The sequence below is a fragment of the Vombatus ursinus genome, unplaced genomic scaffold (assembly GCF_900497805.2).
Source record: "Vombatus ursinus unplaced genomic scaffold, bare-nosed wombat genome assembly UNPS02015255.1, whole genome shotgun sequence".
Lineage (NCBI taxonomy): Eukaryota > Metazoa > Chordata > Mammalia > Diprotodontia > Vombatidae > Vombatus > Vombatus ursinus.
Window position 1 is genome coordinate 33,166,203 of NW_020955033.1, and position 17,921 is coordinate 33,184,123.

Here is a 17,921-nt window from a genome sequence, read left to right on the forward strand (position 1 = left end):
TCTTCACCAAGAAAACCCGAAAAGGGGTCATGAAGAGTGACTCCTCCCCTCACCTCAAATCCTTCTGACATCATCCTCTACTATCTCCTGCTTCACTACAGTCTCTGATGAAGAGCTGGACCTTTTGCCTTCCAAAGCCAATCTCTCTACATGGGTATTTTGAGGTTCCCCAAGCACCTCACAATGTAGTCAAGGTAATGTTTCCTCTATTCCAGCAGTGTCAAACTCAAATAGAAATGATCCCTGCAGATAGCATACTGACTTAGAAAACCACAAATTAACATTATCTATGCTGTATTCTATTTTTATTAATTTTGTAAGATATTTCCCAATTACATTTTAATCTGGTTCTGATTATACTGTTTTGCTGGTTTCAAGTCAGATATCTCTGCTCTACCCCATACGACTTTTACTCTGGAAACAGACACAATTTGGACAGAGAGATGAGCTTGGAGAGAGAATTCCATGCGGCAAGAATGACATTTTGGGGGACAGTACGGAAAAAATGGATTGATAAAAGCAGGGTCAGATTATGGAAGACCTAGATGAAAACAAGGCAGAGGGGCTCAGATTTGATGAAACAGGAAAATAATGTAAGTGGTTTGAGAAGGAGACTGAAGAGAATGGTATTAAAGGATAATTATATAAGCAGCAGAATATGAAGAAGAATCCCAGGGAAAATGCAGGTTCAAGAAAGCCAGATAGGAGCCAGATGAAATAATCCTAGCAAGAGCAGATAGGAAGTTGACTAAGAATTTAATGATACCCTTCCAAAGAGAGCTCTTTACAGTTATCTTTTTTTTCTGGGCAGATGAATTTAACAGATTATATCTAAGAGATTGAAAGTCATCTATCAGCTAAAATATATCACTTGAGAATTTTTGCTAAGGTGTTACTGTATTAATAGAGCAATAGGAGAGAAAAAATTCAGCAAAAGCTACATTCTATGGTTCTTAAAAATGGTTGATTCTTTGGGGTAAGAAAGTGAAAACGAACTAAAGTGACTGATGTATGAAAAATAAGGTCCACTGACCCCACACACGATCTTCTTAATATTACTCAAGCATGGACCAGAGAATCTTCTATGCTGTAATTCAGTGGAATCCTGCTGGGCCAGAGAAGGAGTCCTGGTCACTAGATTCCCATCTAGGTAGGAGTCAGAATTACCGGATTAGTTGTACAAAAGCTGCAGTCAGCTGCCAAGGACTCAGAATGCTGAGCTGAGCTTGGGCAAAGGAAGAAGGTAAGTGCCTGGATCAGAAGCAAGACCCTATACTGCCAGAATCAAAACAGTTTGAGGAGTGAGGAGAGAAATATGATCTATGTGTTAGTCTGAAGCACAGAACACCAGAACAAGTGAGTATGAGTTCTACAAAAAGTTCATTTAATTAGCCACACTTTGTTTTGTGCCAGGACATGTGTATTTTTATCCACAATTATGTGAGCCTGGCTCTGCTTTCCAGGCTCTTCTAAATCACTTGCCGATAGACAGTTCCTAACAATCTAAGGCTACAGACATCCATAAACTAGTGCTCTCCAAACTGTTTTGACTACACATTCCTATCAGTTATAAAAACGTAAGTTAACAATGATCACATTATATTACATATGTGTAGATTTATATGCATACACACACACACATACACATATATATAAAATATATGTGCCACAGCAGAAATACATTAACTACATTGAAAAACACAAAAAGACATTTAAAACGTCAAGATGAAGATGATAGATTATTTTCCAAATAACTTATTTATTAAATGATACAAAATACCTTTTTTGTTCTCACTACACTAAAATCTATTAATATCAACAATGTTTCAGTGAAATGAATGTGATTGAATATTTTTCTTTATTTTTTAAAATCTTCATTTGGCATAATGATTCTAAGTTGGGCTTTAAAGTTGTTTATTTTGTATCAAAACATTTAATAAAATTTTAAAATGTTATTTCATCTTCACCTCATTCTTTCTAATATCTTTTTTGTATATATGTTTTATAATGGCTGTTATAGTTGAAAAAATAAAAACATCCCAAAGGAAGTTGGGTGGTACAGTGGAAATAAAACAAAGATTTGAGTCCAAATCCTTCGTCAGAAATTTAACTCACTGTATGACCCTAAACATTTTGCCTTTCTGTGCCTTTGTTTCCTGATCTATAAAAAGATGATAATACTAGCACCTACCTGACAGGGTTGTTGTGTGCATAAAATGAGGTAACATGTAAAGCACTTTGCAAACCTTAAATTGCTAGATGAATTCTAAATACATTCAGATGGAAGAAGTGCATTGATGGATATGCTTACTAAATAATCTTTTGATTCTATTCACCAAATTCACCATTATGCAAAGGTTTTTTACTGAAATTTAGTTAGCAAGTCTCCATCATCACTGATAACATTAAGTTACTATTTAAAAGCAGTTGGATATATGGAATATACTTAAAAGGAATAGCAAGTTGGACATAATAGATTTGCTTAAATTCTTTTTATAAGGCTATTTATCCTGTATATAGCTTGCTTTATATATATTTGTTTGGCTGTTGTCTCTCCCATTAGATTGTAAGTTCCCTGAGGGAAAGAACTGTCTTTACCCTCAGCACTTAGCACAGTGTCTGGCACATAGCAGATACTTAATAAATGTTTATTGATTGGTTGATAAAAATAAATAGAAACAAAAGATTTAATAGTTTTTTCTGTACCTCAATGGATCACCTTTCTTATCTCCTATGTTATGTCCCCACCTTGAAGAGACTTCTTATTCTAAGATACAGTAGACACTCTGAGACTTTATTCTGATTTAGTCATCTGAAATATTACCTTAATTTATGCCCATATTCTAGACATAACTGAAAACTTAGCTCCTCTGAGCATCCTTCCCGACAAAGAGTATTAATTTTGATTACTCCTTTATTTCAACACTGTCATACATAGTCTTTCATCTGCATAAGGGGTATTGTAGCTCTTCTCTCTGCACAGTCACAAATCAGAAGGACAAATAAAGTCCTAATTTTAATAATTATTTTCTATGGAACAAAGGTATCGCTGGAAGCAAATGCTGGTCACATATCTGTGTTCAAAGTAAAATTCTCATGGGGGTTGGGGGGGGAAGGAACACGACTGAAAACCTAGGGTAAGATGCACACAGATTCAAAGAAAGATAGTATGCAAGAGTCGAAGGGAACTTAGAAATCATTTGTTCAGATCCTCTCCCATAAGGATCTATCACAGACTGTAAAATGTCCCATTTGGCTGGGTATTTCCATTTGTTGAAATGCTATTTCTATGATGCGTCCATCTAAAACATGACATATCGTTCCTCACCATTTCAGAATTGCTCGCATCGTACCTCAGTGAATCAAGGATCTGTGATTTCACTCAGGTAGTGATCTTCCTCGAGGGTTGGAAACCATAACCCTTCTGTGGTATCACAGAGAGTTGCTGTGGCCTTGAAAAATTCCCACCCGGTCAGCGTCCATCTGCTGGGCAATGAGTCTCTCTGAACTCACCCAGGGTGGTCATTCTGACATTATCAGCCCTGTCTGAACTTGTGCTTAACAGGCAAAGCCTCCAAAAACCCCATGTCAGCTCTATACTAAGAGGAAGCAGTGGGGGAAGACTTTGGTAGACTGTCTTTATTGTATGTGTATGTAAAACCAAACTCTCCACAAGCAGCACTCCCCAAGAAAAAAACAATTGGATGAATATGCCAGGTAAAGAACACAGGATTACAGATCCAGAATTGGAAGGGACCTCAGAGACCACCTCGTCCAGCCCCTCTGAATTTTACAGATAAGGAGAGGCCCCAGGAGATACAGTAACTTGCTTACACCACCTAGGTAGTCAGTGTCAGAGGCAGCATTCGAACCTAGACCTTCTGACTCCAAAGACAACGCTCTTTCTATGGTACAATGCTTCTAAAAGCCAGATCAAAGACACCACATTCAATCGGAACTATATAAGACCATCTGAAGGAACAAAGTTTTTATTTATCTCTTACCATTTATTTTCTCTCCTTCTTATGCCCTAACCTTGGGAAAGGAAGGTGAAAATGAAGGAGAAGGGGAAGGAAAATGAGATAAAAAACAGGGATTGGGCTAAGAAAAAGGGATAGGGGAAGGGGATAAGAGGAGATGGGGAAAGAGATAAAGGAACAAGAGAAGGGAAGGGCATAGGGGAAAGGGATAAGAGAAGGAGACAGGGCAGGTGGATCAGGGGAACGGAAGTAGGTAAATATATACCACCCCACTTTTTTTGCAAAGGTGGGATCTGTGGTTGTGGGACTTGAAATATGACATTAAACCTTTTCACTATATGGCTAAGTTTTGCTGAACTATTTTTTTCCCCTCTTTTATTCTTTGTCAAAAGAGATGATTCTCTAGTAGGGAGTAAAGGGAAAGATACAATGGGATATATAAGTAATATAAAAAGCAAAGATAATAATTTTTTTAAAGTACTATATAAATGTAAGTTGTGATGATGTCAATGGTGACTACTTAGGGTAGAGACAGATGCCTCAGATATGACAGTCTAGGCTACCTTGTCCCCAGCTGGCACCACACCGAAATACACTGTGGTCCTAAATATTCTGCAGCAGCAACAGCAGAAAGCAATTAGGCCATATGGGGATAAAACCTGTCAAGAGTTACAGGCGCCATATGAGGCCAAGCACCATAACTTTGAGAAGTCTGTGCATACTATCGTAGAGCAGTTGGACCACAAGAACCTAAAATATCTCCAACACACCTGAAAATCAAAATAGTGAGAGAGATGATAGATACTCACTTTAGAGAATTCTACTGCACAGAAAATTTTCCTCATTCAGGAAGGTTTCAACTCCTGAAAACCCTAGGGCCACTTGGACATTATGAGGGAGGGAAATGTAACAGAAAAAAGCCCCGGGATCTATCATAACACCATTTCACCACCAAAATGGCAAAACTCATACTGAAAGCATCAGGTCCAGAAATAGGGTAATCTCCCCCTCCCTTGTTCCCTTGAGAATAATGTGGGTAATAGCATCAGTGAGAGCAGTTCAACTGCAATGAATTTAGAGGAAGCTTCATGGCTTATTGGACAGTCCAAAAACACTTAAGTACCCGCAGGAAACTCAGTGCATTGAATTATACAAACTGTTTACGCAAGTAAGATCTTCACTGTTAATTAGGTAACAAATTTTGTAACCTGACCCCTGGACCATGTTTCTTGGCCCCCTTAATAAATTCTGTTTGATCTAGAAACTGAGTTCTTGTACAGCATTTTTATTAGCGGCGTGGATGAAGGCACAACTGCCACATTCCTCAAATTTGCACAAGATGCACATCTGGGAGGAATAATAAATACATTTGATGTCAGGTCCCAAAAAAGACCAGCATAAGCTAGAACACTGGGACTAAATCTACTGAGAAGACATTGAATAGAGTTGAATAAAAAATCTTACTCCCAGATAAAAAATCAAATAAAAAATCAGTATCCCAAATGGGAGAACGATGGGCAGAGAGCAGTGCATCTGAAAAAAGATCTAGGGGCTTTAGTGGACCACAAGTTTTATATGAATTGACAGTAGGTCACTGCAGTTGGAAAAGGCAATGTCACCTGAAGATACCTAACGGTGACTTAGACAAAGGAGGCAATGATTCCAATGTATCCTTTTCTGGTCAGATCACATTAGAAATACTGTGTTCAGTTTTGGGTGCCGCATGTTGGAGAAGACAATAAGTTGGAGATCTAAGTCCAGAGGAGGGTAACTAGGATGGTAAAAGGCCACAATACCATGCCATACCAGTCAGCATCAGCTGAAGAAAGGAGGGTATTTAACTTTGAGAAAACATTTAAAGGAAGGGATAATAGCCATCTTCAAAAACTCCTGGACCTGACACTTTTAGTAGGAGTTTAGAAAAAAGGTATAAGAGGGACATTGTTGTTGTTCAATCATTTCAGTCACATCCAACTTTGTGATCCCATTTGGGTTTTCTTCACAAAGATACTGCAGTGATTTGCTATTTTCTTCTCCAGTTCATTTTACAGATGAGGAAACTGAGGTAAATGGGGTTAAGTGACTTGTCCACAGTCACACAGCTAGTTAGTGCGTGAGGCCAGAATTGAACTCAAGGAGTTGAATCTTTTTGATTCTAGGCCCTGCACTTCATCACTGTGCCACTTAGCTGCCCTTACACGAGGGAGGAAATGTATTCTAATGGATAGAAGTTGCAGAGGCAGATTTTGGCTCACTGTAAAGAAAAATTTAGTACAAATCTGAGGTATCCTAAAGAGAAAAAGACTCTCTTGGGAGTCATTGGGTTCTCCATAACTAGTAGTATCACACAGAGGGTCAATGATAGTTTGTTGAGGCTACTGTAAGAGAAGGGTTTTTTTGTGTTCTGAGCTCCTTTGGCACTCAGATGAAGCTATGGATCCCATTTCAAAGAAACATTTTAAAATACAAAAGACTGGGGCAGCTAAGTGGCACAGTGGACCCTTGAGTCAGAAGGAGGTCTGAGTTCAAATCCTACCTCAGACACATAACACTTACTAGTTGTGTGACTCAGGGCTAGCCACTAAATAAATAAAACAAAATACAGAAGATTACAAAAGAAACCGATTTTTTAAAAAAGGAAAGAAAAGAAGAAACCAATCACATTGAAATTTGTTTGCAGATCCCAGGTTAAGAACTCTTGCTGAATAGGGATTCTTATAGAGGTATGGGGGTTAGATTTAAAGTAAAATATTAGGTCCATTCTAACTCTTGAGATTCTGTGATCCCTGTTTTGTGATCCAGGCAATACCTCCCGCTTTCAGTAATCCAACAAAATCCTAACTCTATGACCACAACCTCTGAACTTTGCAGTTCTCTCTCCTCTCTCCCCTCCCTACCTCTCCCTTTGCATAGTGATCTGTAAGTCAAAGCCTCCCTGCTCCCTCTTCAAAAAAAACCAAAACAAACAAACAAACAAAAAAAAAAACTTCAATCTACCCCATGGAAAAATCTCAATCTAAATGTGAGTTAATCCAGACCCAGAGCTCACTCAGGTGGAGTCAAGAGGAACAATACACTGCTGTGGATTTGTCTGATGTCAACAACCACTGCTGAGATCTGCTCATCATGGAATATCCCTTGGCAAAAGCAGCTCCCTTCCTCCCACTGGTGAAATATTCCTGGAGCCTCCATTTTGTGGAAGGGCTCAGGCCAGCTGGCCTTAATTTCTCCTAGCTTTTCAGGTCCCTTTTGTATGTTGTCTTCCTTTATTAAAATGCAAGCTCCTTGAGGGCAGGGCCTGTTTTTCTTTTGACTTGTATTTGTATTCCAAGCATATAGCCCAGTGCCTAGCAAATAGTAGGCATTTAATAAATGCTTGTTTTCTTCCTTTCTTCCTTCATGTGCAGGGATCCTCACTTTCAGGGTTACAGAAATTCTCTCCAACCTGATAAATCTACCAGGCTCTCTCTGTGTGCCCCACAGGCCCAAGCATGATAGCATTCATTATTATCATGTGTGCAGTGGAATGTAATGAAAAATAGCAAAAGATGACATTTATATAGTATTTTAGGATTTACAAAGCATTTTATAAAAGTAGTAAAATTGTATCCACTTAATCCCGTGATGGTGCAAATGTGAGCTTCACTCTCCCTCATTTTGTAGTAACAGCAGTAATTCCCATTAATGTGGAATACTTTAAGGCCCACAGAGTGCTCTCCTATAACTACCCGACTGGACAGTATTTCAATGATTAGGAAATTGAGACTGAGAGAGTTTAAACACCCATTCTAAGATCACTCAGCTAATCCCTCAGGGAAAGTTAAAGTTTGGTCTCAAACCCAGGCATTCTGATTCTGGTACTGCCCTAGATCTCTTTCCATTTTTAAAAGATACTAAGTCATATATAAAGGGAATTGAAACCAGACAGTCAAGTTTTTCAGCATTTTCATTAGAATTACAGTTTCTATTGCACATACCTTAGTTTCTATTAGTAGTCCATTCTTCCTTAAAAGACTTTGATGCCCTATAGTAAAATTTTAGTCTGCTAAATTTTACTCTCTGCTTTTTTCTTGCCACATATTTATGTATTGAAATGATTATAAAGCTACTCAGTTATATATTTCCTTCCTGCCTTTTATACCTGCCTTTATCACTTATATTTAGTAAGTATACTAGTGGAATATGTTTGACTATAAAAGACACCTTTTAAGAGTAGGGGATTCTCTGAAAGACACATCTGCTTCCAATAGTTATACAGCCTAAGAAAGTCTCTCTCTGCATTAGATTTAATAGAAACCAATGTAATTTGTAGAACAAAAGCCTACATTTCATCTATCAAATGTGTATAGAGACGAGCTAGAGCAATGGGCAAAAAATGCTTATGTGTATCTGAAATAAGTTACCAGTTATGAGAGTCTGATCAAATCAAAGGAATCATTCACATAAAAAAAGTAGACACTAGTTACAAGGTTCAAGGATAAAAGGTCTGGATAATTTTCTCCTGAATTTTTGGTAACCAGCAAGACACACACACACATGCACACACACACCCCACAGATTTTATTATTGTTCACACATCAAGAAGCAATTATGGGAAGCTATTCTACTTCTACACAAAAACTTTATTTTTTACTAAAATGAAATCCTACAGTGGGATATGCAGTTAATAAAGTATAAGGACTGAGGACTAAATATGTTCATTCATGCATCTGTTCTTTTTTTATTCAAATATTTATTAAGTATTTGTTCTACAGGACAGAGCTAGACAGAAAAACAATGAATACCCAGTTCTGTATTCTAAAGCTTACACACTCCAGTAAATAATGACACATGTATAGATAAATATGCTGCAAAGACATAATACATTACATTATATTGACAAACACAAAATCTATACACCCAAGATGGGCATTAATTTGCTTAGCTTGGTTTCCATTCTTAAAATGGACAATACTATCAATCAAATTTAGCTAATACTATCTAAAATCCATTCTCATTATCATACCTAATCTGTTAAGTATGACAAATCACTGATGATTATTGTTTTTCAATGACCTTCTATGTATTTTTGCCTATTAAATACTTGACTATTTGAAATATAGAAGAAGTTACAACCCTAAGGCTCAAATGCGTGCGAGGCAATTGGAGGAAAAAAAAACCCAAAAACTCAATGAAAAAGATTGTACTTACGATATGGCACCTCTAGTGGGTGACCTGTCATATTGCACCATCCTACTGGGTGAATGTCAGGGCTGTCAACATCCACCCAATAGTCATATTTGTGGCTCCAGCCATCAAAGTGGACCTGTCAAAAAGTATAGTTTGAATAATCAGCATGTTGATAGTCATACATCCAAATATATATTAAAAAATGTTATTAACCAGAGATCAACATACCAAGAGTATAAAATTATCAAAAAATATTATTTGTGATCATAGGGAATAAAAATAAAGTAGAGTTCAAGACACATATATTTCTCAAAGAAATAACAAAACTTTTGACTTGTTGTTTTTTTGTTCTATGACCAGGAGGAGATTCAGATGTGGGTAAGAATTTTCACAAAATTTAAATGCCATTGTCACACTCTCTATTTAACCAGCTATTCACTTCTCATATCATCCTTTCTCATATAATCAAAAACAGTGATGAAACAAACCAAAACATTTTTTGATTGCTGTCCAGAGTTTTATCATCCTCATATATGGTTCTCACTCTGGTCTCATCTTTTCCCATAATGTTTATCTTCAGAAATTGGCATGGGTTTTTCTGGTTTGGCAAACCCTAGAACACTTTTCATCACATCCTAAATATACACACCCAAAAGAAAATATGCCTCCTAATTGCTCACATCAGGCTGAGATGTGGCACTGTTGCCACTATGGGTAGGTAGGGGGTAAATTAAAGTCTTATATTTATCCAAGTTTAAAAAACATAGTATCAAATATGGGGGAGGAGGGGAATGGTTAGACAACATTTCTTATGAAAAAGCAGTAAAAGTCAATAGTTTGAGGTGGTAGACAAAAAAATTCAAATGACATCATAGGCTGAATTTGCAGAAGCAAAATATCAAAAACACAGAGAATGATGTTTCACTGTAGCCTACTATGATTAAAAAAAAAAAACAAATCTGGAGTATCCTGTCTGGTTCTGGGCCCCACATCTGAGGGGAGAGAGAAATAAGATAGTTGTTTTCAAAGTTGTTTTCAACACATGAAGGTAAAAGGTAGTAGAATCAGGAAAGGGGGCAGCTAGGTGGTGCAACAGACAGAGCACTGGGCCTGGAATCATGGAGACTCCTCTTCATGAGTTCAAATCTGGTTTCACTTACTAGCTGTGTGACACTGGGCAAGTCATTTAACACTGTTTCTCTCAGTTCCTCATCTATAAAATGAGCTGGAGAAGGAAATGGCAAACCATTCTAGTACCTTTGCTAAGAAAACCCCAAATGGGGTCATGGAGAGTCAGATAGAACCGAAAAACGACTTAATAACAAGAATAAGCAACAACAGATGGAATTTGCAGATTAGAAATTCTGCAAATTCCAGATTGGAAGATTGAAGGTTGAGGGGTGGGGATGGGGAGAACTCCTAAGGATTAGAGCTTTCCAAAAGGGGAATGAATTACCTGAGAAATATGGAAGGGACCTCAGAAACCATCTAGTATAATTTCTATAAGAAAAGAATCCTCATTCTAATATACCTAATAAACATCCCCCAGCCTCTCATTTAAGACCTTCAAAGCAAAAGGAACTCATTACTTCTTCATGTAACCCATTCCATTTTTTTTTCACAGCTTCAATTGTTTGGAAGATTTTCCTGATATCAAGTTTTTGCAATCTCCACCTATTGCTACTGGTTTTGCCCTCTGGGGCCAAACAGAACAAATTTAATTCCTTTCTTACATGTCAGACCTTCAAATATCAGGAGACACCTATCATGCCTCCCCTAAGTATTGTTTTTCCCAGGCTAAACATCTCCAATGCCTTCAACACATCTTTCTATGCCATGGACTGAAGGCCTTTGATCATCCTCTTAACATTCTTCTTATTCTCCCTGTAATACTTCCCAGTTTATCATAAAGTATGTTGTCCAGAATTGAACACAATAATTCAGATAAGAGAAGAGCACAGTGTGGCTATTACTTCCCTATTCTTGGAAGATATTCCTGTCTTAATGCAGGCAAAGATTGATTAGCTTTTTTTTTGGTCATGCTGATGAATCACATTGTGCTTGCTGTCCACAGAAGGCCATTGATCTTTGTCAGAAAAATTTCTGTCTAACCTTGTCTTATACTGTGAGGTTGATCTTTTCATACCCAAGTGTAAGATTTTACATTTATTCCTACTGAATTAAACTTACTAGATTTCTCTCAATGCTTTGTAATGCCAAGAACCCTATGGATCATCACTCTATTGTCTACTTTATTAGCTATCTCTCCCACGGCGCCATCTTTAAATTTGGTAAGCTGGCCATCGAGTAAGTAGTCATTGACAAAAATGTTAAACAACATAGCACAAATCTCTGAGCCATTATAGGGGATACCCCAGCTATGCTGATATTGAGCTATTAACACTATACTTTCATAGTCAAGCCATCCGACCATTATGGAGAGACCTTCAAACAAAGACTGGATAGCCACTTTTTAAAGATGTCATAGAGAGGATTCTTTCTCAGGCATCATCATTTGGATTAGATGATTTCTGAGCTTTTCCTTAACTCTGAGATTCTGTGCATAAATATCTAAAAACACTAGTTGAAGACTACTGTCAGTATAATATGGGAAGGAAAAGAGGTGTTGTGAGCCTCAGAAACAGAAGACAGGACAGATGGTATTTCACACAGCATTTAGAAGACTCCTCAGAAATTACTACAGCACCTGTGAGTCAATGTGAGAGCTGAATTAAGTGGGTGGTGGTATCAAATACAATTCCAGAAGTGCCAAGGGCCTTAACCTAGAATTGTGATTGTGGGGATCATGAACTTGGATGAAAGAAAAAATATACCTTTATTTTCATTAACTTCTAACTGAAATTTAGTAATTCTTTCAATTATTTAAAAATATTAATCTAGGAAGGGGTCCATGGGCTTAATGAAACTACCAAAAGAGACTGTGACACAAGGAAAGTTAGTAATTCCTGCACTAGAATATTTAAGGAAGACAGACTGGGAAAAGAATTGGTGTATTTTTAATTTTTTCTTTTTTTATTATGAATTAACAAACATCAATAAATGTGGATATGTTCATATGCAAAGAACAGAAAGTGTATCATAGATGACATTATGTATATCTATTAAACATAGCATAAAGTACATATTACATTTAAGCAGTAGTACCAATATGTCTCTGGTCATCTGTCTCCTTTTAAACTCCCTTCTGCTCTCTTCTGTATAGATTTCAAAAATTTTGAAGGCATTCTTTTCTTCTTTTGTGAGGAGGCATCACTATCACTCCTTCTCATTCCCCTCCTCTTCTCTCCCCCAAAAAAGGAAAAAGCTGGCCTCCAAAAACCAAATATAGTTAAGCAAAACAAATTAACACACTGACCACATATGAAAATGTATCTATCAATCTTACCTACAAATCCCTTACTGTTGTCAGGATAGAAATATGACAGAAAGATAAACTGAAGCAAGTTTCTTCAAATAAGATATCATTTCTTAACAGGGCCAGGCCACCTGATGGTCAGTGACTTCCTCCATTTATGCCTAAAACTCTGAAAAGAAGAGTTCCCCTTTTATAGGTTTTGGAGAGTACAGAACAAAGAATAGAACAGGGCAGATGAAATCACAGGACGGAAGACAACATGACTGGTTACAGAGCTGAGGTGAGGGAAACATGTTTGGTTGGAAGTTTGGTAATGAAGGACCAGCAAGGATTCCCTCCTTCCTTCCCAAAACTAAGAAGTGCTCATTGTTTGAGTCCAGACGCAAAGTTAGTGGGCCAGACTTTGGACAGCAAACCAGACATCCCTGAAGGATGGCTTGGTGGTGTAAAGATACTAGACCAAACTCCCTGGTGCCAAACATCCCCCAGGGATAGTAAAATTCCTTGAGGCAAGAGTAGTACAGTGATTAGCAGGAGAGCTGGATTTTTAATCTTAATCCATTATGGTCCAGTTGAATCGCTGAACTAAGTCCTGAAACAAAGAACCACGACTTAAGCAGTTACTGGACAACAGCAGTCAATTGTAAATAAGAAAATTAAAAAAAAAATAGATACAGGATCAATTCACTGAGCTACAGTGCAAAGACCCCTATTGCCTTATTGGAGATCATGCTTGCTACTCCTGCCTCTTTTGTCAATTATATTAAACTGTGTTTCTTTGTTATCAGGTAGGGTTTAATTGGAAATGTATTGAAAAATTACTACATTAGGCTGATGAAAAGAAAAGGCATCAATAATTAAAAAAAAACAACAACAAACAAACCCTGGACTTTAGAAGAGCTGAATTTATATCAAAACTCTATTAATCCAACTGTGTGACCTTGAGCAAACTTCTCTTCTTCTTTGGGCCTGTTTCCTCAACTCTAAAATAAGGATTTGGTCAACATGATCACTAAGTCTCAGCTCAAACATTCTGTCATTTTGTAATTTATATCTTTAGTCTTCTCTTGGCATTGATTTGCTACATATTGGCCAGATCATTAAACCTTTGATTGGATCAGTTTCATCACTTTTGATAGATGACGCTGCTCTTAGATATTGTATAGATTGTGTGTATTAATATTTGAAAAAATCATTTGAAAATATAAAGTGCTACTTAAGTACCAGAAATAAAAGTAATCATTACGATTAGTAGTTCATTTGTGTTGCTGGGAGCAATAAAAAAAGAGTTGTTTAATTTTTTAAAGAGGCCATAGAGCATTTAAACTGCTCTCAATTTAATTAATTTTAGTTAAGGAGACAGGCTTAAATTTGCTTCTGAAAATAAGTAGAACTTAATTTAATGTAGTCATGATGACACACCTGCTGTGTCCAAATTCTTTATCTGGATCAGATTCAAATCACCTCTTTTCCTATGAATCAGCAGTCTGAAAACGTGGATGATCAGTCAGTAGTACACTGGCAAGATCAGAAGAGGAATATTTGTATAAAATTTTTTATGAATTACCACCCATACTTTATTTATCAACATAAATCCATTAGGGGAGAGTGTAGAACAGGCAAGCAGAAAAAGAACACCAGAAATAGTTGACACACTATGGATGGAAAACAGAAGAGATAGAACAGTGTTCTAGAAAAGTGTTTAGGTCTGAGGCTGGATGAGTTCCTTCCGACTTCCTGAGTGTGGGAAATGCCTCTTCACCTGTTCTATTCTGCTGGACGAGTGATTTCAAGAGTGGGTATTCCATATACTAATGAGATTGGGATTGCCCTGGGCTTTCTGATCCTATGTCATTCTTGCATCCTCTGCCATATGAAAGTCTAACCTTTTTTGAAGCTGAACTGTTGTTTTTTTATTAATTTATTTTGATTAATCAACAATCACTTCCATAAGCTTTTGAGTTTAAAATTTTTCTCCCCCTTCCCCCCACCACCCTCCCCAAGACAGCGCACAATCTGATATAGGCTATACATTTACATTCCTGTTAAACATATTTTCACCTTAGTGATGCTGTAAGTAAGAATTAGAACCAATAGGAGGAACCACCAGAAAGAGGAAACAAAACACAACAGAAGAAAAAAAAATAGCAAATAGTATGTGAAGCTGACCTGTGAACCAAAGCATCTAGCAGCAGCATCCCATGGGACAGTGACTGTCCCATCACCTCCACACTACTCCTAATAAACGCCTCATTCCCTTTCTTTTAATGTCTTAACTCCCTGAGTGTTCTATCCCTCCCCATCCCGTTCCATATTAATACACCTGTTCTCATCTGCTTCTGTTCCATTCAAAGCACAGGCAAAGTATCACCTTCTTACCTTGCACATGACGCCTTTCTTGATCCCTCCAGCTGCTGGTGCCTCTATCCCCACCTCTCCCTCCCCCGAAATAAGATCACTTTTAAAATTTCATATATACATTTGTGTGCATGTTGTTTGCACCAATAGAAGAATATGAGCAACTCAAGAGCAGGAATTGTTTAATTTTGTCTTTGTAGGTGCTGAAAATGGAGTCGAGGACCTGAGTTTGAATCATGCCTCAGATATTTACTCACTGTGTGACCCTAGGAAAGTCACTGAACCCCTCCATACCTCAGTTTCTTCATCAGCAAACTAGGGTGGGGGATAGACTTGATGGCCTTTAAGGTCTTTTGCAGCTAAATCTATGATGTCTAACACCTGATACACAGCAAGCATTTAATGAATGCTTGTTGATCATTTGCTCTTATTTCCTACTCAAAGGCTTCTCTGGACTTCTCCATCATGCCTTGGGAATGCCTTCATTCTGGCAAGATCACATCAGCCCCTGACCTCACAATTCATCAGTGCTTTCTGCCCCAGGGCCCTTTCCCCTCAGAACTTCCATGGAAGGAGATGGCCCAGGGCAGACATCACTTCATTTCTCATGTGGCTAGCACTTCTCTGCTTTTCTCTTTATGACCTCTCACCAGGGACCTTATCTCCCCACCCTACCTTTTCAGTTTCCCCTTTTATCTCCTTCTATTGCACTGTAAACTCCTTCTGGACAAAGACTATCTTTTGATTATTTATAGTCTCATCATTTACAACAGAGGTTCCCAAATTTATTTGGCCTGTGGCTCCCTTTAAAAAGAAAATATTCAGTGCCCTCCTGGATATCTATTTTCTTCAACCCTTTAACAGTTTTTTTTTTGAAATTTGCATCACTTCAAAAAATATATCTTTCTTTAAAAAATGACACATCTTAAATTTAATAATTTATTGTAAATGTGTGGGTTTTTGTCCTGCATTGAAAATTTTCATGATGCTATACTGTGTCATGTAACAGTATATTATTGTAAAGAAGTTATTACACACATATATTCCTGCCAATGCCTGTCGGACTTCCCTACAATGCATAACACACTTGTCTGCCAATACTTGCTTGTTAAGACCAGTTGGTAGACTTGACCACTGACTGGTTATAACTTGCATTTTGTGTGTTTATTTGGAAAATAACGTAATCACTATGACTTTAACTCTGTTACAAAACAGATGAAACATTTACAAATGGTTTTCCAAAATGTTCTTATATTCTCTTCTTTCCTTATCCTTCTACCTCCCCCTTATTTTTACTCAATGTCCTTCAATTGCACCCTTCTACCTACCACTGCCCTCCCCAGGATCTTTCCACTTTGGGAACCTATGAACAATGCCCCACAAAAAGTGTTTAATAAATATTGACTGACTGATACGTAATAAAAAAAATTCCAAAAAGTAAAATTTGAAAAATAATAGTTTATTTACCACTAATCCATATACACTAATATTTTTAGACCACTCACTAAATTTTCTCTCTCTCTCCTCCACCCCCTTTCCCTCCTTCCATCGTAGATACTTCTAGGGATGGTATAATTATGAAATGTCTAAACTGATCAACAAAACTCATTGTAACAACTTAAGTCGCAAATAAGTAACCCGATGTTTAACTCTGTAAAGTATTATTAAGGCACAAGGAAATGCAAGTAAGGTATTAATGGTACAAACAACTCTGAAACAAGACCTCTGTTCGCACGCATTATACATACATTTTGTACTTTCTGTTACTCTGGCCTGGGACTTTTTTGGAGGAGGAAGAAGGAGGTCCGTGTCTAGACCTGTAATTTCACATGGAGTGCCAACTGTTCTGCAATTTATAGCCCTGTAGTGGTCTGCCCAGAGTCACATTGTTAATATGCATCAAAAGCTGAACTTGAACCCAGGTTTTCCTGACTCTTAAGGAGGCTCTATATCCAATACACTAAGCCTTTCATAGAGCCTTTAAAACTGGTTTATATCTATAAATGTTTTCATGGTACTTGTGAACATCTGAACATTTCAAGCACTGAAGCATCCCAATAAGCAATTAGAATGGAGGCCATACATTTCAGTATAAATAAACTTCTGGGGCTATGTTAAAGGCACTGGCTTCTTCCGACAAAAAAAAAACAAACCACTTTTCCTTTAGCTAACGCTTTGGTAGAAACTTTCACTATGTCTCATTATTGAGAGAAATCTCTCAATTCATTGCAAGAAGTCTGAGTTTCCTCTCTTGATTCAGCATTTTATTAAATCACTAAAGATTCTATGCTAAGTCACACACATTAGAATTTATGTAACTAAGTTTTGCAAAATCTACAGAAGCCATATCCACAGTAAAATAGATGACTATTTTACATCTGTCTTTGGGTACTTAACAACTGTTCTCACCACAACAACTGTGTATACTAAGTATGAATTTACCTGAAGGCATGGATTGGTCACCTTTCTTTAAGAAGTAATTTAAAATTTGTATGTACTCCAGGCATGGAACTGGTTAGGATAATACAGTATTTCTGGATACTAAGTTCTTAATTGGCTACAAAACTAAAATTTATCTTTACTCCAGAACATCTTTTAAGTGCCTTGACTCAATTTCTAAATGCAATTCAGCAACTTGATACTCTCTGAATCCTTTCAATTGACTCAATAATGCGGTACAGGGATCTAAACTGCAAGTAGTAGAATAGTTTTTTTTTTTTTTAACCTTTAAAGAAAGATACTTTAAATGTATCTTTCTCCTCATCAAAACATACAACACTAAATATAAAATTTCCCATGAGATTCTACTTTTACCTCCTCACCTTTCCATTTATGTTTGTTGTTCCAACAGCTAAATAACCTATTAATCTATCCCAGGTTGTTTTTTCCAGAGAAATGACTATCTGAAAATGTTTTATATAGCAATAAACTGGAAAAAAAAACCCACATTTAATCTGAACATTCCTTACAGTAATCATTAAATATCTCTCCTCCCTACAATGGCTGAACTCCTTGAAAAAGTAGTCTATACCTGGTAC

The 17,921-nt window shown here is 37.2% G+C and overlaps 1 protein-coding gene across 4 annotated transcripts in view; it reads right to left on the bottom strand.

The window, feature by feature from the left end:
* The window catches only part of LOC114031838 (lethal(3)malignant brain tumor-like protein 4), a 504,773-nt gene that overhangs the window by 248,104 nt on the left and 238,748 nt on the right, over positions 1-17,921 (bottom strand). For all 4 annotated transcript variants that reach the window (XM_027846992.1, XM_027846995.1, XM_027846994.1 and 1 more), the window contains one exon: positions 9,171-9,285. In XM_027846992.1, the coding sequence (XP_027702793.1) occupies positions 9,171-9,285 (115 nt within the window). The remainder of the gene's footprint in view (positions 1-9,170; positions 9,286-17,921) is intronic.